Source organism: Prunus persica, chromosome G1 (genome assembly GCF_000346465.2).
Source record: "Prunus persica cultivar Lovell chromosome G1, Prunus_persica_NCBIv2, whole genome shotgun sequence".
NCBI classification, from domain to species: Eukaryota; Viridiplantae; Streptophyta; class Magnoliopsida; order Rosales; family Rosaceae; genus Prunus; species Prunus persica.
This window is the reverse complement of record NC_034009.1, coordinates 37365024-37387086: the sequence shown is the minus strand read 5'-3', so window position 1 is coordinate 37387086 and position 22063 is coordinate 37365024. Positions and strand designations below refer to the sequence as shown.

The 22063-nt window shown below is 36.2% G+C and overlaps 5 protein-coding genes across 5 annotated transcripts; 1 reads left to right on the top strand and 4 right to left on the bottom strand.

Moving 5' to 3' along the window:
- On the bottom strand, positions 159–2497 carry LOC18793271 (patatin-like protein 2). The gene is made up of 7 exons (XM_007227127.2): positions 2204–2497; positions 1926–2107; positions 1567–1759; positions 1285–1446; positions 881–1183; positions 596–768; positions 159–471 (listed from the first exon to the last, which is right to left on the bottom strand). Exons 1-7 carry the CDS (start codon positions 2354–2356, stop codon positions 384–386), a joined length of 1254 nt encoding a protein of 417 aa, XP_007227189.2. The 5' UTR covers positions 2357–2497; the 3' UTR covers positions 159–383.
- On the bottom strand, positions 7954–10194 carry LOC18793710 (patatin-like protein 2). Its single transcript, XM_007226862.2, has 7 exons — positions 9915–10194; positions 9637–9818; positions 9278–9470; positions 9002–9163; positions 8598–8900; positions 8313–8485; positions 7954–8192 (listed from the first exon to the last, which is right to left on the bottom strand). The coding sequence occupies exons 1-7, from the start codon at positions 10065–10067 to the stop codon at positions 8105–8107; spliced, it is 1254 nt and encodes a 417-aa protein (XP_007226924.2). The 5' UTR covers positions 10068–10194; the 3' UTR covers positions 7954–8104.
- LOC18789443 (patatin-like protein 2) lies at positions 12641–15053 on the bottom strand. The gene is made up of 7 exons (XM_007227307.2): positions 14733–15053; positions 14344–14525; positions 14070–14256; positions 13787–13948; positions 13373–13681; positions 13070–13245; positions 12641–12965 (listed from the first exon to the last, which is right to left on the bottom strand). The coding sequence occupies exons 1-7, from the start codon at positions 14862–14864 to the stop codon at positions 12902–12904; spliced, it is 1212 nt and encodes a 403-aa protein (XP_007227369.1). The 5' UTR covers positions 14865–15053; the 3' UTR covers positions 12641–12901.
- On the top strand, positions 16307–19336 carry LOC18789302 (26S proteasome non-ATPase regulatory subunit 14 homolog). The gene is made up of 6 exons (XM_007222917.2): positions 16307–16561; positions 16843–17020; positions 17500–17581; positions 18141–18317; positions 18396–18563; positions 18928–19336. The coding sequence occupies exons 1-6, from the start codon at positions 16420–16422 to the stop codon at positions 19117–19119; spliced, it is 939 nt and encodes a 312-aa protein (XP_007222979.1). The 5' UTR covers positions 16307–16419; the 3' UTR covers positions 19120–19336.
- On the bottom strand, positions 19706–21074 carry LOC18790199 (probable carboxylesterase 2). Its single transcript, XM_007222767.2, has one exon. It carries the CDS (start codon positions 20884–20886, stop codon positions 19927–19929), a length of 960 nt encoding a protein of 319 aa, XP_007222829.1. The 5' UTR covers positions 20887–21074; the 3' UTR covers positions 19706–19926.

Sequence of the window (22063 nt, the reverse complement as noted above, 5' to 3'; positions counted from 1 at the left end):
TTTATGTTTTACTCGAAAATCGTATACCAAAATCCAATTTCCCCCCTTTTTCTGTCTTACATAACATTATAGCCGTACTGTTTCAACTTTTTTCTTCTTCATTTTTTTTCTTTTGGTTTTCAGGTCTTAATTAATTGGATGTGGGGAAACTAGCAAAATAAAATTAAAATACTTTGATTTCTAACTCAAATAAAGAATGAAGTAAATACATCTGATCACAGCCAACATGCTGGTTGGTACTAAATTACAATATGAACAATAATGAATTAATTATTAGCACTAATTTCACCATATGGTTATTTATTTATTTAGTGCTTTATTTTAATTAAAAAAAATTTCTAATTAGAGGGAATAATAAGTGCGAGATTAGCAATATGTGATCATCAGTTGGAGTTGCTGTCAGTTACAGCCTTTCCATGTGGTGATCTCAGTTCACGGACCTCCCTTTCCCTGGACAGAATTTGCGCCACCCTACATATATACGTGCAGATTAATTAAGAAAATTAATTGTGATTAGTAATGTTTAATCAATATAACATATTTATGATCATGCCAAAAAACCATATTAGATTGGTGAGTAATCAAATATACATACCTTACGAGAGCTTCTTCATTTGTATCCTGATGAGCAGGCTCATAGATACCAGTTTGCAAATTCACCCTCGAAACTGGTTTCTTCAACAATTCCTCTCCAACTTTTACAAGGTTATTCAAGTTTTCTTGCGTAGCAATATCCACTGAAGATACTGTTTTCTCCAATGTATCATCCTGCACCATATATATTTTCACTTCAACCCGTTAATTATCGATTTTTACTGTGAGTTTGGATCATTGATTATGGTATAGATTCATAGTATGGCAGTAAATATATCCCAAATACCTGAATTCGGAGGTAATTTTTCTCACAGTCAAGAGCTCGAAAAACAGTAGCAAGGTGGAAATCGACCATGTCACTACTTGCTTGAGTAAATACATCTACCAATGGAGTGGAACCCCCTTTCGTCAACCATCCCAAAAGACCCCATTTAGCTGCATCATCGGCATTATATTTCTCTTCAGATTTTGCTGAACCAGTACCCAACGATATCACTAAGAACCGACCATACTCAGTTGACCTTATAGCAAAGAAGTCAGAATTTCCCTGGTGGATTTCTTTTGTCACTTCGCTTATAGCAACCAAAGCCTGATAAGAAAAAACAACAATATAATGAACGAGAGGTAAATAAGCTTTTGAAATTGCATGGTGTTTTATAGATCAAGGTCATAATTTAATTATATATATACCGGGTTGTTAGCAGCAACGCCACCATCAATGAGATCGAAATCTCTTGATTCACCAGTGGAAGTTTTTGTTTCAAAATGGTGCGCTGGGAGATAGGTTGGGGCTGCTGAAGTCCCAATGCATATATCCGACAGTAAAGCATTTATGCTAGTGTTCTTTTTCTCCTATAATCACCATCAAAACACAAAACCAAACATGTAACTATATTAGATTTAACAAAACAAACATATATATATATATACACACACACACACACATATATATTTAAAGATATGAAAACAAACCTCATAGCTGGAGAAGACCATTGGTTGGAGCCGCTTTATATCAAAAGTTGGGATTATAACGTTTGTTAACGTGTCACTTAATCGTATGTCTCCTAATATTTCCTTCACTATCTTATGTAAATACTTTCCATCATACTTTGGTCCTGACACAGCTTTTACCATGTCCATGGCCTCACCAATCAATGTATAGTTGCTGCACAAGAAAAATATATGTGATTGTTAGCCACTATATATGTATAATATTAAAAAAGAAAAAGGTGTTCAAGCTAAGATTAATTATACTAATAATTGATTTACATGTACAAGATTAATGACATTGAGTTGAAGTTAAGATCGATGTTAAATAGCTTGTTAGATACCTGTCTTGGGGGAAGATTTTAGGACAGTGTTCGAGATAAAAATCATTAATGTCTTTAGCAGCAAACAAGGGTCGATTATTTTCATCTGGGGTAGTAAGCATGGCAGTCACAAGCCCGCCAGTGCTAGTCCCTGCAATCACATCAAAGTAATCTGCAAGCCTTGCTTCTTCACCATCCAGCTTCTGCATATGTGGCAAAGTTCAAGTGAAAATAAATTAGCAAGATAAACATTATTAATTAAAGTTAAATTATGGGTTTTAATATATATGCTTAATTACCTGAAGCTCGGATTCTAGGAATTTGAGTATAGTTCCGGGAATAATCCCTCTAATTCCACCTCCATCAATGCTCAGAACAGTGACGATGTTCCCGTAAGTGGGAGACTGAAGAAATGATCTTGCTCTCTCCATTTGAGATGAAAGAGAAGGCATACCGAATGATGCACAACACAGGAAAGGTACTCGGAAGGAAGAGTGCTTATTTAGTATGAACTAATGAATAGAACTGCAGAGAGAATAAAGCTTGAACACTAAAAGAAGGCTGATGATGATGGGATTAATTGAGTTTAGTAACCTTGAGCACCTAGCTATGCCTTATATAGAGATCTTTTCCCCTTCCAACTTTGACCCCAAATCTATGCATGTCGCTATAACAAGTTTTAAGTTGGACCACTTCTGTCAGACTTTTCTAATTAAACACTATTGTGTCATGCGTACTGCTATATATTTTAACTTTGATCAGTATTGTTTTATTGGTCAACCTCAATTGTTGAAAAATTAGGCCTGAAATTTGTAGGGATTTCTATGAAGCCATTATTAAAAAAAGGGAAATTTTTGTTGTTGAATATCTTGATGAACAAGCATCTAAAAAAGATTGATGATAAGTATAATGGTGATCAAAGTTTAAATGCGTCTAGACTTTTGACCAATGTCCTAAAAACTATATATAGAGAGAGAAATTCTCCCATGCGGACGTTCGGGCGTTATTACCGTGCGGACGTACACCGTGTAGTTTCTACTACCTCTTTCTGCTTTCATCCCTATTTACAATAACATCAGCACAGTAGTAACGTGCAAACATCCTCATGAGAGAATATATATATATATATCACATGAAAATATGGTAGTATATAAATAATTCCCAAAATTACATAGGGGTAGTGCTCCAGACCTAATTACTCTAAAGCCGACCCAGATAGCCAACCCTTACGTAAGAATTAGCAACAGATTAGGGGTGCAAAGTGGTATTTAACATTAATTAAATTCCACCACTTCCATGGAGAATCGTCAAAAGGCCCAGAAGAGTTTAATAAAATAATATTGGGTGATACAAAGGTTTAGCTTAATTATTATTCAACTATATAGCTGGTATTATATAGGTGTTTTGGCAATTGATTTACATGCTAGCTTTGATAAGTATGAGGAGGAGAGGTTCCTTCAAATGAAATGAAGATGCTTCTTTTTCTTTATGTTGAGATATAATTTAAATATATGTGAATCATTGAGACTGGGTCAAGACCTTTCACAATCAGTATTTGTGGGTGAGCACTTTTGGGAAATTTTAAAGAAACAAGAAGAAGACCAAAAAAGACACCGAGAAGACAGTTCTAGTGGGAAAAAAAGCAATTACTAGAAGCAAGGAAATTTCGTAAGACTCTCTCCTGCAAGAAAGTTCTCATGTATATGGACTTTTCTCATTTACGGAATGTAAGAAATTTCTTCAATATTCTTTATACCATCAGTTTTTTCCTTTGTCTCGACTCTTTCAACTCTGTAAATTATACAATATGGGATCCGGTTAGATAAACCCAATCGAAAAATAAAAGTCTTCAGCAAATTTAATTTCTCCAACTTCCTTTTGCGACTATATATAATGATATTAATAATACATATGATAAAATTAAAATTGTATTGTATGTATTTTGTCAATCAAATGGGCATGGGAATGTGTTAATTTATTCACTTTTGGGGTAAGTTTGGCTTTGCTATGCTGTGAAAATAATCGATTCAAATTAGCTATGAGAGAAAACAGTTTGGCGTTTCGTAAACTTTTTGTTAAAAGTGTTGTTGATACAACAATTAGTTTCTAAATGTTCGGTAATTTTTTTTGTAAAAGTGATATGAGCTGTGTATAATGACTAAAAATGGCATTATGTTGAAATAATTTTTCTGTTAAAGTGTTTGATAAAAGGGAAAGCACTTTCACTTATATATTATATTAAATATGTTTCCATCACACCCTAAAAATTATTTTAAACACTCATTTGTACCCAATAGCTTTCTTCCCTCTTGGCAAATGGACTAAATCTCAAGTTTCATTCTTATTCAAAGCTTCCATTTTAACATTCATGGCATCCACGAATTTCTGGTCAGAAAGAGCATCCTGCAGTTTAGTTGGCACACATACGCTAGATAATTAACATAAATATGATGCATATAACTTAGATAAGCAATGAGTTGACACATAGTGGCTATGAGATATTTCGATTTAGCATGTATATAGGGTGAGTATTGTACTTTAGATTTCCCACGAATGGTACGGGGGGCAACTGATAACTTAGCATAGATGATTCATAAGAGATTACCTCACTTGGCCCATTATCAAGACTTGACTGGAGCAATGGCACGGCAGAAGGAGGTCTTGCATTGAACTCATCTACCCAAGAGTCACAAGAATCACTATCACATTCTTCAACCACGGGCGACTAGTCAGTTCTTGAATGTCGACCAATTGTTTCATCACAGAGAGCATTTTCTTCAACTTCAGCGATAGGCGACCGATCGTTTCCAGAGTGTAGACCGATCGTTTCTTCACTGAGAGCAATATCTTCACCTCTAGACCTTGGAGACCGATCCCCTTCTGTAGAGCTATCGGTCATTTGCTTCTCGAGAGCAACATCTTCATATACAATATTTTGGTCATCAAGTCCAAGATCTTCCAATCTAAGACTCTCAAATTCACTCCTCATTCTCCCCCTGAATTAGAGAAGAGGGAAAAACATAATATGACACTTCTTCATGGAAAGTTACGTCCAAAGTAACATGCACCTTCTGGGTAGGAGAATGATAACACTTATAACCCTTCTGAGTAGTATCCAATAAAGACACAATGCAAAGCACAATGATCAAGTTTACTCGGTCGATGAGAGTAAACATGAACATAGGCAACACATCCGAAAACTTTATGGGGCAACTTGGAGATGAAGACATGGGAAACATGGTCGCCAAACCCATCATGCGGAGTCTTGAAATCAACAACTTGGCTAGGAGTACGATTAATCAAATAGGCAGCAGACAGAACATCATGCCCCCAAAGATGATGGGGAACAGACATATCTAATATGAGTTAGCAGGCAATTTCAAGCAATTGTCAGTTCTTCCTTTCAGACACATCATTTTGTTGAGGGGTAAAAGAGGTTGTCATTTGGTGAATAATACCTTGAGCATGGAAGAAACAGCAAAAGTATTATTCACATTTTCTCATCTGTTATCAGTCCGGAATACTTTGACCCGAACTTGAAACTGAGTAAACATCATAGTACAAAACTCTGGAAGGATGGAAACAACAACATGTTTATTTTCAGCAAGAAAACCTAAGTGAGTCAGGTATAATCATTAATAAATGTGATGAACCAACGAAATCCGTTCAAAATAACGCAAGTTGGGCTCCTCACATCAGAATGCACTAAATCAAAAGGCTTTGCAGCTTTACTATCACTTCAAGGAAACACAATGCACTGGCTCTTAGCCAAAATACATGTCTCACACTTAAAAATGGACTCATCACAAGAGCGGAATAAAGATGAAAACAGACACTTAAGGTAGTCAAACAATGGGTGTCCGAAGCGACGATGCCATAACCAAATTTATTGTTTGTCTTTGACACTGCAACTTTCAACAGTATTAACGACACGATCACGAACTGGTGAAGTAGGCAATGTCAAATAATATAACCTCATATCCGTTTATCATGCCTAATCGTCTCGTGAGTCTTGAGATCCTGAAAAGAGCAATGTGTGCGATAGAAAGTAGCAGAAGCATTAAGTTTATCAAGTAATTTACCAACATATAACAAGTTACAATGGATATTGGGAACTAGTAACGCACGAGACAATGACATAGTAGGAGTGAGAGAGATTGTGCCCTCACCAATAATTGGAAACGGCAAGCCATTAGCACTAGTTATGTATAAGTCACGACTGTTATTAGACAATTCATCAAAAAATTTAGCATCATAAGCCATATGATCAGTAGTACCAGTGTCAATTATTCAAGTGTTAGACCCAATACATGGAATAGAGTACACACAAATTTGCAGAAGCAGCAGCAATATCACCCACAATGGAGTTATCACCCATGATTGCAGCAGAAACTCAACAGATAACAGCAGATGCACAAATATAGCAGATGCACGAACACTAGAACGGCACAAACTCAGTAGCGGCACGAACACTACAACACAACACACAAACCCAAGAGGGCACACACGGCACAAGTAGGAACAAAAAATATGGGGCTAGAATATAGGTAGGCACAACACACAGGTCACCAAAAAGTCGGCTCAAATGCCAAGTCAAACAATATGTGTTAGAATATTTCTGATACATTTTCATTCTCCAAAAGGAAGTATTTATAATACAAGTGTGTAATAGGGTTATACAAAGAAACAAATAAACTCCTAATTACACAAAATTTATACAATAAATAAATAAATAAAATTATAATAAAATAAGAAATAAATCTCCTAATCAAACTAAAATCTCACCAACAAAAAGATGCTCATGTTGGAGTTAAAAGTTTTTGTTGAGTGTTGGTTTGTAAACCGCGGGGACTAAAAGATATCTACAAAACTAGCGTTGGTGTGTGTCATTCTTACTCGACTTGATGTCCAAACTGACCTGTTTATTTGATAGTGGCCTCTCGGCTTATTAGAAATGGAGAAATTGCTTTATATCCTATGGGGTAAAGACAAAGCTAAAAAGAAAGCATTAGACGTTTTAACAAAAGTTCAAACCCCCCTTTGATGTTGCAACGCTTACTTATTCCATTGAAGACCCTTCACTTCATCCGTTTCTTTCGTTCTTCCTACATTTGGTGCCTCATCTGTAGTTTTCAAATTTACACTTAAAGTTGAAGCCATGGTGAACTAGGACATGTTACCAAACTGAAATGGCTATATGTGAAATTTGCCAAAAGTGAGAAAGCCTGGCCCTTATTTCAATGGAAGACCATATAGGATCAAGTTAACACACCCAAATTTCATTTTCATTAAAAGCAATCAAACTAGTTAAATTTGTAGCGATTGCCCAACCAAAAAAGGTAAAACAATATGACATTGAGTTATGTTTTTTTAAAGATAAAGACGATAGATTGTATTTATAATTCAAGCACAAAGGACCGTCAGCCACAAGAGCCAATATAAATAGAGATAAAGTTATTACAAATACGGTAGCGCAATAATCACAAAGGGTTGTTAAACCCTTTATGTGAAAATGGCACTTAAAACCATGGAAAGTTCATATGGTGGCCACATTAATAAGCCTATGTTTTCATCAAATACTAATCAAACAATTACACCAAGGTTAAAACAAAAGTGAAGGAAATTATGTACCCAATAGGCTAATACTAGGAATTAACCTCATCTTCAGCTGTAAAGCTAAAAGCTATCAGCTCAAAACAATAATGTCAAGGTGTCCCCATGTTTCCTAATTAATTGTTCCATTCAATAGCTCCCAATTCTTGTTGTCGAAACAGAAACCTCAACTTTTTCTTCACCAAAAAGCATGTTGTCATAAGAAGTTGGATTATGATTGTTACCAACAAGTCCACAAAGCAAAAGCTTAATCATTGTTTAAATTATCAGATAGAGTCCAATTCCTGGTTGAATTTTGTCTCTCTTTTCATATGGACCCGTCAAAAGATTGACTTTTTCTTTTCTTTTGAATTCTTTTTTTGTTGGTCTTTTTCTGTTTTTTTTGTTTTAAGTAAGTGTGGCAAGAAACTGGCAAGAGAAAAGGAGAAAAGAATAATAAAATTAAAATACTTTGATTTCTAACTCAAATAAAGAATGAAGTAAATACTGCTGATCACAACCAACATGCTGGTTGGTATTTATTGGGAGAAAATAATTAAATTACAATATGAACAATAATGAATTAATTATTAGCACTAATTTCACCATCAGTTGGAGTTGCTGGCAGCTACGGCCTTTCCATGTGGTGATCTCATTTCACGGACCTTCCTTTCCCTGGACAGAATTTGCGCCACCCTACATGCGTGCAGATTAATTAAGAAAATTAATTGTGATTAGTAATGTTTAATCAATATAACATATTTATGATCATGCCAAAAAACCATATTAGATTGGTGAGTAATCAAATATACATACCTTACGAGAGCTTCTTCATTTGTATCCTGATGAGCAGGCTCATAGATACCAGTTTGCAAATTCACCCTCGAAACTGGTTTCTTCAACAATTCCTCTCCAACTTTTACAAGGTTATTCAAGTTTTCTTGCGTAGCAATATCCACTGAAGATACTGTTTTCTCCAATGTATCATCCTGCACCATATATATTTTCACTTCAACCCGTTAATTATCGATTTTTACTGTGAGTTTGGATCATTGATTATGGTATAGATTCATAGTATGGCAGTAAATATATCCCAAATACCTGAATTCGGAGGTAATTTTTCTCAGAGTCAAGAGCTTGAAAAACAGTAGCAAGGTGGAAATCGACCATGTCACTACTTGCTTGAGTAAATACATCTACCAATGGAGAGGAACCCCCTTTCGTCAACCATCCCAAAAGACCCCATTTAGCTGCATCATCGGCATCATATTTCTCTTCAGATTTTGCTGAACCAGTACCCAACGATATCACTAAGAACCGACCATACTCAGTTGACCTTATAGCAAAGAAGTCAGAATTTCCCTGGTGGATTTCTTTTGTCACTTCGCTTATAGCAACCAAAGCCTGATAAGGAAAAACAACAATACAATGAACGAGAGCGAAATAAGCTTTTGAAATTGCATGGTGTTTTATAGATCAAGGTCATAATTTAATTATATATATACCGGGTTGTTAGCAGCAACGCCACCATCAATGAGATCGAAATCTCTTGATTCACCAGTGGAAGTTTTTGTTTCAAAATGGTGCGCTGGGAGATAGGTTGGGGCTGCTGAAGTCCCAATGCATATATCCGACAGTAAAGCATTTATGCTAGTGTTCTTTTTCTCCTATAATCACCATCAAAACACAAAACCAAACATGTAACTATATTAGATTTAACAAAACAAACATATATATATATACACACACACACATATATATTTAAAGATATGAAAACAAACCTCATAGCTGGAGAAGACCATTGGTTGGAGCCGCTTTATATCAAAAGTTGGGATTATAACGTTTGTTAACGTGTCACTTAATCGTATGTCTCCTAATATTTCCTTCACTATCTTATGTAAATACTTTCCATCATACTTTGGTCCTGACACAGCTTTTACCATGTCCATGGCCTCACCAATCAATGTATAGTTGCTGCACAAGAAAAATATATGTGATTGTTAGCCACTATATATGTATAATATTAAAAAAGAAAAAGGTGTTCAAGCTAAGATTAATTATACTAATAATTGATTTACATGTACAAGATTAATGACATTGAGTTGAAGTTAAGATCGATGTTAAATAGCTTGTTAGATACCTGTCTTGGGGGAAGATTTTAGGACAGTGTTCGAGATAAAAATCATTAATGTCTTTAGCAGCAAACAAGGGTCGATTATTTTCATCTGGGGTAGTAAGCATGGCAGTCACAAGCCCGCCAGTGCTAGTCCCTGCAATCACATCAAAGTAATCTGCAAGCCTTGCTTCTTCACCATCCAGCTTCTGCATATGTGGCAAAGTTCAAGTGAAAATAAATTAGCAAGATAAACATTATTAATTAAAGTTAAATTATGGGTTTTAATATATATGCTTAATTACCTGAAGCTCGGATTCTAGGAACTTGAGTATAGTTCCGGGAATAATCCCTCTAATTCCACCTCCATCAATGCTCAGAACGGTGACGATGTTCCCGTAAGTGGGAGACTGAAGAAATGATCTTGCTCTCTCCATTTGAGATGAAAGACAAGGCATACCGAATGATGCACAACACAGGAAAGGTATAGGAGAGGTACTCGGAAGGAAGAGTGCTTATTTAGTATGAACTAATGAATAGAACTGCAGAGAGAATAAAGCTTGAACACTAAAAGAAGGCTGATGATGATGGGATTAATTGAGTTTAGTAACCTTGAGCACCTAGCTATGCCTTATATAGAGATCTTTTCCCCTTCCAACTTTGACCCCAAATCTGTATGCATGTCGTTATAACAAGTTTTAAGTTGGACCACTTCTGTCAGAATTAAACACTGCATTCGTGTGGACGTGATTGATTATCTGAAAACAAATTCACAATAATATTCGACATATATGGAGACACCAAAATTTATTCATCAAAGATAAAGTCCCGTTGATTCAAATTTGGACCCATTTTAAACCTTATCAAGTAAAATAGTATTATTTGCTTCGTGAATAAATTTGGCGACTCAAAGCATCATGAATTGCTTAAACCTACCGTAATCTGTTGTTTAAGCAAATTGATAAACAGAAGCCAAGTCAATTTTGAGAAAAAATTGCCAATATTATATGTACGCGGCTTTCTTAAACAACAAGAAATGATGTTGTCAAAAAGTCATATGCCCTAGATAACTAGGTGTAATTCCGAACACATTACTTGACTTTGAGTACTAGTTTAGCTGAGAAGAATTCAACAGGAGCATCTTAATTAACGTTTACCTGCTTGTACTTTTACTATATTTGTGAATCTTAATATTCACCAACTTAGTCACGAGTATATATATTTTATACACATGATAAAATTTTATATAGTTTATCAATCAATGAGCTACTGTCAGACTTTTCTAATTAAACACTGCATTCGTGTGGACATAATTGATTAAATGCTTCGACCTAATTACTGAATCTTACCCGAGTACTATTTACAATAATATTCAACATATTACATACGCGTACTGCTATATGGAGACACCAAAATTTATTCATCGAAGACAAAGTCTCGTTGATTCAAATTTGGACCCCTTTTAAACCTTAACAAGTAAAATATTATTTGTTTTGTGAATAAATTTGGTGACTCAAAGCGTCATCAATTGCTAAAACCTTCCGTAATGTATTAGATTGTTCTAGACTGTTGTTTAAGCAAATTGATAAACAGGATGCTGGTATATTATATAGGTGTTTTGGCAATTGATTTACATGCTAGCTTTGATAAGTATGAGGAGGAGAGGTTCCTTCAAATGAAATGAAGATGCTTCTTTTTCTTTATGTTGAGATATAATTTAAATATATGTGAATCATTGAGACTGGGTCAAGACCTTTCACAATCAGTCCCAACTCAAGTCTTCCAAAACAGTAAACACCATGGAAACTTCAGGAGTGAAGTGAAGTGACCCATTCCCTAGCTAATATTTTTCTCTCAAAAATATATTAAAGAAAAAAGAAGAAGAAAAAAAACACCGAGAGAGAGTGTCTCGCAATTACCATATAAGTTAGGAAATTTCATAAGAATCTCTCCTGAAAAACTTTTTTGGTCGAAGGAAAAGAAAGTTCTCACGGATATGGACTTCTTATTTTTTGGTTCAAACCCAAACTGTAATCAATTGACTCTTTATGCATCGCTTGGCCGGACATCAAATATACCAAAATCCAGTTTTACCCTTTGTCTCGACTCTTTCAACTCTGTAAATTATACAATAAATCCAATCGAAAAATAAAAGTCTCTAGCAAATTTTATTTCTCCAACTTCCTTTACGACTATATATAATGCTATTAATAATACATATATGATAAAATTAAAATTGTATTGTATGTATTTTGTCAACCAAATGGGCAGGGGAATGTGTTTATTTATTCACTTTTAGTGGTCAGTTTTTCAGAAATTGGGCTTGAAATTTGTACAGATTTCTATCCAGCCTTGATGTTTTTTTTCTTATAAGAAGAAAAAAAAAGAGGAAAAAACATGTTGAATATCTTGATGATAAGTATGACAATGATCAAAAGTTTAAATCTATCGAAACTTTTGGGCAATCCTAAATTAATAATTAATCCCCAGACATAATATTAATTAACTCTAAAGCCGACCTATATAGCCAACCCTTACTGGTTATGTATAGGTAGTAAAATACGGAACAAGAAAAGTATGGATAAAATACGTACGTGTTTTATTCGGCAATGAGTTTAGGTTGTTAGTTGATCTAGGTTTTTTTTTCAATTGTTTTATATGCATCACTTGAAGCCTAAAGTCTCTGCTACTACAGGGATGGTTTCATAAGTATGAGGAGGCTCCCTCAAATGAAGATGCTTCTTTTTCTTAATTTTGATAAGAAAAATATGTGATAAATTAATTCAATCAAAAGTGCTCCATAGTCAAGACCTATCATAATCAGTCATATTAACTTGTTTAATTAGTGGGACATAAGTGGTTCAAAATACTTGTTTAATTTGTTTACTTAGTGTTTAATCAATCAATTTACAACGTGGGATATATATTTAATTTGTTTCGAAGTTCATTGCAATGCTTCAAAAAGAAAAAGAAAAACTCTGGTGCGTAATACTTAGCCAAATAAATAAAGAATATGAAGGAACATATATATATATATATATACTGCTGATTACATCACAACCAACCTGTTAATTGGTATTTATTGGGAGAAAAATAAATTAAACAATTTCTCGCTTACATTGGGAGAAAATAATTTCAGTACTGAATTACATGAAGAAAAAAAAATGTATTGACGTAGCATTTCATCATGACTTTGATGGCCTTTTATTTTTCTTGAAGATTAAACATAATTAAAAGGAATTATATATATACGTATGAGGGCAGCATATTATTTCTTTGGTGGTGCTGCTGATCATGTCCTTTCATGAACGACCTTGCTCCTCTGAGCCCTCTCCTTAGAGAGAACGCTCGCTATCCTACATGCAAATTAATTAACAAAACAAAAGTCATTAGCATGTCAATTTATTGAATTTACATGATCATGCTACAACTTAATCATAATATATAATAGAGCAAATACCTCACAAGAGCCTCTGCATTTGTAACCTCAGGACGAACAGGCTTGGATTTATTGGTATCAAAATTCACTCTCGAAACCGGTTTCTTCAACAATGCCTCTCCAACTTTTACCAAATCATTCAAGTTTTGTTCTGTGGCAATATCCACAGAAGCCAGTGTTCCACTTAGCGTATCATCCTGCATATTCATTTCCGAGTATTTGTGCACTTAGTTTGTCTACGTAATACATTTTTGTGTGTGCATATAAAATGGTCATTTGGTCTAGTGATATTTATCTCAACTTTATTGCATATTCTTATGTTACCTGAATTCGAAGGTAATTGTCATGAGACTGAAGGGCTTGAAAAATTGTAGCAAGGTGGAAATCAACCATGTCACTACCTGCGTGGGTAAATATATCCACCAGTGGAGCCGAAAAATCGGATCCGATAAGCCACCCGAAAGCACCCCACTCAGCCGCTTCATTGGCGTCATACTTCTCGTCAGACGTTGTACCAGTCCCTAGTGATATGACTAGGAACCGCCCATACAACTGTTCATTTTCACCCATAGGCAGGAAGTCAGGGTTGCCCTTGTGGATTTGTTTTGTCACTTCGCTCATAGCAACCAAGGCCTAGTAAAAAATAATAATAATAATACACACATATTAATGATGATCATATATATGAAATAATTCAGATTATGCAAATTAGGTTTTTGCAATTTGATCAATGTATACCGGGTTATTGGCAGCAACTCCACCGTCGGTGAGATTGAATTCTCTTGATTCACCATTTGAATTTGTGGATTTAAATTGATAGGTTGGAAGATAGTATGGGGCTGCTGAAGTTCCAATACATATATCCGAAAGCAAAGCATCTAAGCTGGGTTTCTTTTTCAACTAAAATCATGACAAACATATATATACAAAATCAAGAAATGTTCATAAAAAGATCACCATTAGAATTAAATTATGTAAATATATGCATGTGTTTTAATTAAGAGATAATTAATAAACAAACCTGATAGCTGGAGAAGATAACTGGTTGCAGTCGCTTTATATCAAAAGTTGGGATTACAACATTAGTTAATGTGTCGCGCAAATGTTTGTCTCCTAATTTTTCCTTCAACATTTTATGTAAATACTTTCCATCATATTTTGGTCTCCTTAAACTTTCCAAATTCTCTGCGACATCGGCGAGTGGAGAACTGATGTACATGGATGAAAATTAATTATCGTGAACCATTATGTATATGAATGTTGTAGTACAAAAATCAATGAAGAATTAACCATACCTGGATTGGGGGAAGATTTTAGGGCAGTTTTCGAGATAAAAAGGGTTGATATCTTTAGCAGCATACAAGGGACGGTTATTTTCATTTGGGGTAGTAAGCATGGCTGTCACAAGGCCACCTGTACTAGTCCCTGTAATCACATCAAAATAATCTGCCAGCCTTGCATCCTGACCATCCAGTTTCTGCATATACCGAACAAGTAAAGCGAAAAGTTAGTCGCATTAGATTTTTTATTATTTTTTATTTTGAAAAAAATGAGAAACACCAACAAATTATGAGAAGTGGAGCAAACATGCTCGCTAGGTGTAACACCACGTGATGGCGTGACAAATTCATTTATATTATAACACGTGTATTTATTGAAAGTTCTAGTTTGATCATTATTTTACCTGAAGCTCAGACTCTAAGAAGTTGAGGATGGTTCCTGGGATAATCCCTCTTATTCCACCTCCATCAATACTAAGAACAGTAATGAGACTTCCATTTGTGGGAGAGTGAAGGGATGATCTTGTTTTCTCCATTAGTGATACAAGTGAAGGTTACGCACAAGACTTAGTTTAGAATGAAAACTCACAGAGAGAGAGAGAGAGAGAGAGAGAGAGAGAGAGAGAGAGAGAGAGAGAGAGAGAGAGAGAGAGAGAGAGAGAGAGAGATTAATTTGAAATTTCAAGAATCTCAAGAGGAAGGCGTTGTAGGTTGTAGGAATTAAGCTTTGGTTGTGGGGTTTATATAGAGATCTTTCCCCCCAAAACTTATGTATATCTTGATCGAGTTGTTTCAGTTTACTTTGTCTTTTGAATAGTCCTTATATTGTCATTATTAGACACGCTTTCCTATCGTTTCAAAGTCCAAGACATAACATTTGTATTGTGATTATTCATTTGTCCGTCCATGTTTGCCAGAATAAGTTTATGTTCTTCGCAGTGATCACACAAATCTTCCTACACAGAATTTTCTATTTTCTAAATAGTACTGCTGCATATGCATTGATTTCTGCACGTGGAAAAACTCATCACTATTTAGTCCTTTTTGAATAGTCCTTGTCTTGTAATTAGATATGTCTTTTGAACACGTCATTTCAATGCATTGTACGTATCAATAAGTTGCAATGTTTTCGTGTGAAATTTCATATTTAAATGAAAATCACGATGTTAAAACATAATATTGATTTAAAATCCCACATTTCAATTCACTTCCGTTGAGATTCACACATATGCATCATGCACGTACGTCATCGTTTTGAAGCTGGAACATCCAAACCAAGATGGAGTGCTCATCCTGCTTTCTTGTGTTTTGAATTTTATTTACCAATACCAGGTCCTCTGGTCCGGTCCAGCTTCTTAATTTGTCTTGTACAAGCTTTGGCTCACTTGATTGCGATGGTCCAGCATGGCCGCCTCCCCCTCGTGGGAAATACTTACTTACGCCAACAAATTCATCAGATAAACCCAATCTTTAATGGCATGTTTATAACAAGTAATGACAGTCGCTCCCATTGAAGGATTTTTCAGTATTTAATAATGTGATTGCTGATAAGACTCACACCGACACCGATTACAAATTAGTCGACATGTCTAGTAATGTAAACAAAAAACCAACGAGGTTTTGCTCGATGAAAAAGGCATTGACTAGCAGACCCGTAATTTCATGTTCAAATCCCACTAACACCTTAATAGTGTGTGTCTGACAAACTCCTCTTCCCATCGCACCTTAAAATCTCTCACAAATTTACTAGATAAGATTAAAACGAAACCGTCACTATCTCTATTGTCGGCCTTAAATGTATCATGTATGAGCCCATATCCAACTTCCGGACCAATGTTTTAAGCTGGAGGTTATATTTGGGCTGGTTTTAAGCTGGACTGGTTATATTGGGCCGATTACATTTTAGTGTTCAGCCCAGAGTAAAATAAGTTGGAAATATGGAATTTAGAAAAAGGAAAAGAAAAACGATGGAGAGGGATTATAATATAAAACAAAGCAGAGCTGTCTTGCTAGAAAAGAAAGCGGAGCTGCCCAATCCAAACACTGAAAGAGAAGAGAGAAAGATAGAAGAAAGAGAGAAGAGCGAAGAGAATGTCAGGCATGGAGAGGCTTCAGAGGATGTTCGCTGGTGCCGGAGGAGGTTTGGGCCACCCACCTCCCGACTCGCCGACTCTCGATTCTTCCGAGCAGGTTTACATCTCCTCCCTCGCCCTCCTCAAGATGCTGAAGCACGGTGAGCTCTCTCCTTCCTCTTCTTCTTTATTTTACTTCGCATCTTGTCCAGTCTGATCGAATTTCAGTTCCTAACTTGGGGTTTTAGGGTTTTGATGCTTTCTTAGCTATGGATTTGACGTATGGACTTCGAAACCCTAAGTAGGCGACGATGTTTGTAAATCTTGTCGAAATTGTGCATTACGGATCCTAATTAGGGTTTTTGAAGCTTAATTGGAGCTTTTTGTAATGTGATTTATTTATTTAATGCTTACTTTTGGTTTGGGATTTGGTAATTATTAGGAAGGGCGGGAGTTCCAATGGAGGTTATGGGATTGATGCTCGGAGAGTTTGTGGATGAGTACACTGTACGTGTGGTCGATGTGTTTGCTATGCCGCAGAGTGGTACTGGTGTTAGTGTCGAAGCTGTTGATCATGTCTTCCAGACTAACATGCTTGATATGCTTAAGCAGACTGGACGGTATGCCTCTTTCTCACTTTGATTTATGAAATGTAGAGTAGTTGTTAAAAATGCATTATACAGGTTGTTTTAATTCAATAAACATGGCATTGCTGCTTCTGGCTTGCAGATAGATTACATTCAATTTATTGTTTTCGGGAAATGACTGAATAAATAAGAACATTATGATTCGATTGGTGACTTTTCTGTAAGGAGCTCGTGCAAAGATTTATCTTTGTGTTTCTGGTTTTTAAATTGTGTATCCCTTTGTGGGAGTTATAATCAGTATTTATATTTTTGTATTTGCATTAATAATTATGAGTGCAAACTGAAGTTTGTGTGAGGTGATAAGTTAGAATAGCTTATTAACACCTTCATTGTTAATACTTTTACGTTTGTGTCACAGTTCACTCTCTGTGTTCTCAAATTATGTGGTTATAAATGACCATCTAAGCTGATGCCTTTTTGTAACTTATGTTTTTTTCTTATTGGTAATGCAGACCAGAGATGGTTGTGGGGTGGTACCATTCACATCCTGGATTTGGCTGCTGGCTATCTGGTGTCGACATTAATACACAGCAGGTTGTGGTTTGATTTATATTTCCTATTTCATTGGACACAAGTTTATTTTTTCTCCTTGATGACATATATATTTATGTTGGTGCATGCATACTGATGTCTTTGTTATGAAGAAGAAATTGGTGGTTGTAGGCTCTTTTTTCTTGACTACGGTTCCACATTGTCTGTTCACTTCTGTCTGTTTTATCATCATAGTCTTCTTCTTTGGCACCTTAATATTAGATTAACTATTACACCCAAAATTCTTTAGGTCCAAATCTAAATCTTACTTTTGCAGTCTATGATATGTCAAAAATCTTAATAGTTAATCAAGATCATGTTTATGTTTGTGTACAGCATTCTTGTTTATCCTACTTTCATCAACTAAGATTGAGTCTTCTGCAGCGTAGAATAGTTTGACTGTTCTCAATGGATGTTGTACTGTTATTGGTGATACCCTTGAGTAGAAACTTTATTGTTGCTTAGCATGTTCAGAGAGAGGGGGCCAGGGGTTCTGGCAATTAATGTTCATTCTGTTATTTACCCAAATGCAATATTGTCTTATACCTTTAATCTTTTGTAGAGCTTTGAAGCATTGAATCAACGTGCTGTGGCTGTGGTGGTGGATCCAATTCAGAGTGTGAAGGGAAAGGTGGTCATTGATGCCTTCCGTCTTATCAACCCACAAACTATGATGCTTGGCCAAGAACCACGCCAGACTACATCTAATCTTGGACATCTTAATAAGCCATCCATTCAAGTGAGTCCTGAACGAGTAATTTTAACTCCATTCTTTGCAATCACAACTTTTTGACCTCTTGTGCAATTTCCTCTGCAGGCATTGATCCATGGGTTAAACCGACATTATTACTCCATAGCAATTAATTACAGGAAGAATGAACTTGAGGAGAAAATGTTGCTCAACCTTCACAAGAAGAAATGGACTGATGGGTTGACACTTAGGCGCTTTGATAATCATTCAAAGACAAATGAGCAAACTGTTGAGGTAAGTGAAGGTTTCATGAACTTCAATTTATAGTGGTTTGCACTAGTGACTTCTTATAGCTGAAGTATATACTACGATTATAGTTTAAGAAAAGACCATTAAGTTTCCATCTCAGTGTAGTTTTCCTGGTTAGAAGTCCATTCTCTCACAAAATAAAAACTAAAACCATCTGCCTGAATTGATTTTCAAAAGGGGTAAAGGTTATGCCCCTTTGGACTATGGGTTTTATCCTCTTCCTCTAGAGTGACTGTTGGAATGTTTTTCTCAGCAAGTCTAAAATGTGAGCTGGTTTTGATTTATTATAGGTCGACTAAATTTACTGCCTGAAGTCGTGATTCAATTCCTTTGCATCTGGATTTTGCAGGAGATGAAGAACTTGGCTGTCAAATACAACAAAGCAGTCCAGGAAGAGGACGAGTTACCTCCAGAGAAGCTCGCGATTGCAAACGTTGGAAGGCAGGATGCCAAGAAGCACCTTGAAGAACATGTCTCCAACCTGATGTCCTCAAACATAGTCCAGACCTTGGGAACAATGCTTGATACGGTTGTGTTCTAGAGAGTTCGAGGTCCAAGTCTGGAAACTGAGGTTGCATTACTGTGTGAGTGGGGCCACTGATAATCTTTATTGCTTTGAAACAGTGTTGGTATGCAAGACTAGTTTTAGCTGAACTAAAAGATCTCCATGAAAGTTCAACCATGTGGACATAAATTTACTTATGGATTGTGTTTTACAGTAAATGAATATTCAACTACCACAAGATTCTATTCCATCACCATCACCATCACCCGCAACCCACTTTCCTGTGATTTCTTGATCAAGTACTTGGTGCTGATCCACACGACTTTCACATCATCTCTACGACATTGCGGAACACAGCACACACTCATGCAAGAGACATATTTTAAAACTATTAAACATCACACACCACATCTCATTGTCGGATATGAGTTGTCCTTTATAGAGAGAGCCAAAGTTTGATCTATTTGGCGGAAAGCTAAAGTTCGATTTGGACCTGGTAAGGATTCCTCTGTGATACTAAGGCGATAATAATATTGGGTTAATGAACCCACTTACATTTGTGGTTATAAAAGGTTGTCCAATTTGCGTCAGTTTAGATTTGGTTCGGTTCAAGTCCGCGGAGTATGCAAGCTTGGCACTCTAGTATAATCCTACTGAAAATAGCTTTTGCTTATTCAAACAGCTTACATATGCAACCGAAAAAGTAAAGAGAAGAAATAAGTACAATAACAGCAATGACATTGAAAATGCCTGATACAAAGATTGACAAAGGAATCCCACCACTTTGTCAATTTCCCCACAGATAATATTGTCCAGAAAGCAACCTTTTTCATGGAATATGCACTAATCTTGGTTTATGAAAGAAGCCAAATGCTTAATCAAGCTCTTAGCTTTTTCACAATTGGGATTAAAGATGTGAAACACATGGTCCTCGCCTTCTGTTTCAGTATACTCCTTCCTCCCTCTCCAACTGCTCTTCACCAGTTCATCATAATAAAGCCTCCCTCTGTCCCTCAATATGTCTTTTCCCGCAACAAGAACAAGCACTTTCCCACAAGCCAACCCCTCAACACTCGGGGCTCCATCCCCAAAGGGGTTAATAAGCGGATCATCCCCCGCTTTCTCTGACGGGCAAACGAACTGCCACCACTTGTCCACCATTGACTTCCTCACCAAATCTGTCACCTCTCCACCAATTGGCTCCTTCCCCCAAAAATAAGGATGGACCAAACCAATCCCGGCAATCTTCACCTTCGGATCCGCGTCGGATGCCTTCACCCGTAAGGCCAAATGGTGTGCAATATTAGCCCCTGCACTGTCTCCAACCAAGAACACCCGCCCAAAATCAACATGCTCCTTAACCCACAAATCACCATCTTCTCCACCACCAAACACCCAATTGAGTGCAGCCCAAGAGTCTTCATATGCAGTAGGGAGGGGGTGCTCAGGGGCCAACCTGTAATTTACCGAAACAGCGATGGCTTTTGCTTCAGCAACAAGCATGTTGAGGCTGTTGTGGTAAAGCGGGTCGGCGGCTGAGGATATGAAAAAGGCCCCGCCATGGAAGTAAACGATGAGGGGAAGCTTGTGATCAGTTTTGGTGATGTTGTTGGGTATGTAGAGCCTGGCCGAGACTCCGGTTTCGGGTATGAGGACGATGTCTTTGGATAAAACTCCGGTCTGAGGGTCCAGGCCGGCCGGGAAGACTTGGGTTCCGGCGATTCTGTCAATTGTTCCGTCTTTGAGCACTCGCAGGTAGGGCAAGACTTCAAGTGAGACTTCTGGTGATGTGGTTGAAGCCATTTGTATGGAAGAAGAAGAAGAAGCAGAAGCAGAAGAAGAAAAGGTCACGTATGACTTGAATTAGAGGGGCAAGATATTTGGAGAATTGGCATGCAATTTATTTAGGGAGATGAGATAAGTGTGAACTGCACGAAAAGCAAGTTTTGTAAAGGCTATGAAGTCAAAATCTAGCAACTATATTTTAATACCAAAAGTTATGGTGATTGTTTGGTACAGTTTTTTGAATTCCTCCAAGACTGTTTTGTTCAAGAAAATTGTTGTAGCATAATAAAATAATGAAATAAAATAAAATAAAAATCTTCCTGCAGCACCTCGTAATCAAATCATATACAAATCATTCGTTTTGGAAGGAGAATGAGCCAAGCAACATTTTCTATACTAATCATATTATATGAAACAAGATAATTGAACACATAACTTCGATGTAAGGTCAAATGCTCGTAACCAATTTTATTTCTTCTGATTCTGTTTTTCATTTCACTATTTTTAATTCAAAAGAAAGAAGTCTCTTGCATGCTAGGTCACGCTAAGCCATTCTTTTATTCAAAGTTTAGCAGGCAAAATTTCTGGTGTGAGTGGATGTATACATTCTTTGCGGTACCAAAAATCTGTAATGATCAGGTGAAAATCATAATAAGATGATTAAAAATCAGTTGAAAGTTAAGTAAAGTCTGTTATATATATAAGCAACCACCAACAACATTCTTGATTGGGTCAATAGAAAAAGCTAGACGTGTCTATTTCAGGATTGTGAAAACGTGCCAGCCCTCGTGGTTGGAGGTGGCAAAAAATAATAATAATATTCAAAACACCAACTTATTAAATTTATATTAATTGATACGGTAGAGATTCATTTGTTTCCTGTTATTAAATTTATATTAAAAGCATGAACAATTTTGACTTTTCACAGTTTGAATTTTGACTTTTCACCGTTTGAAGTTTGATGTAGAATATGTAAGTGTGGATCAGCAAAAGCTTTACAACCATAAGAAAGCTTTTATAAATTCTTAAACCAAAAGCAGCCGCTAGAAAAGCTAGAAGCTTCGCTAAAGGATAGTACACACTCATATAGATAGACTAGACTTAGCCTTGAAGAATTTCCTTCATCATTACAAGTATAAAATTGAAAAAATAATTATTAACATTTTGACATATTTGAAATGGGAGAAGTCGTGTA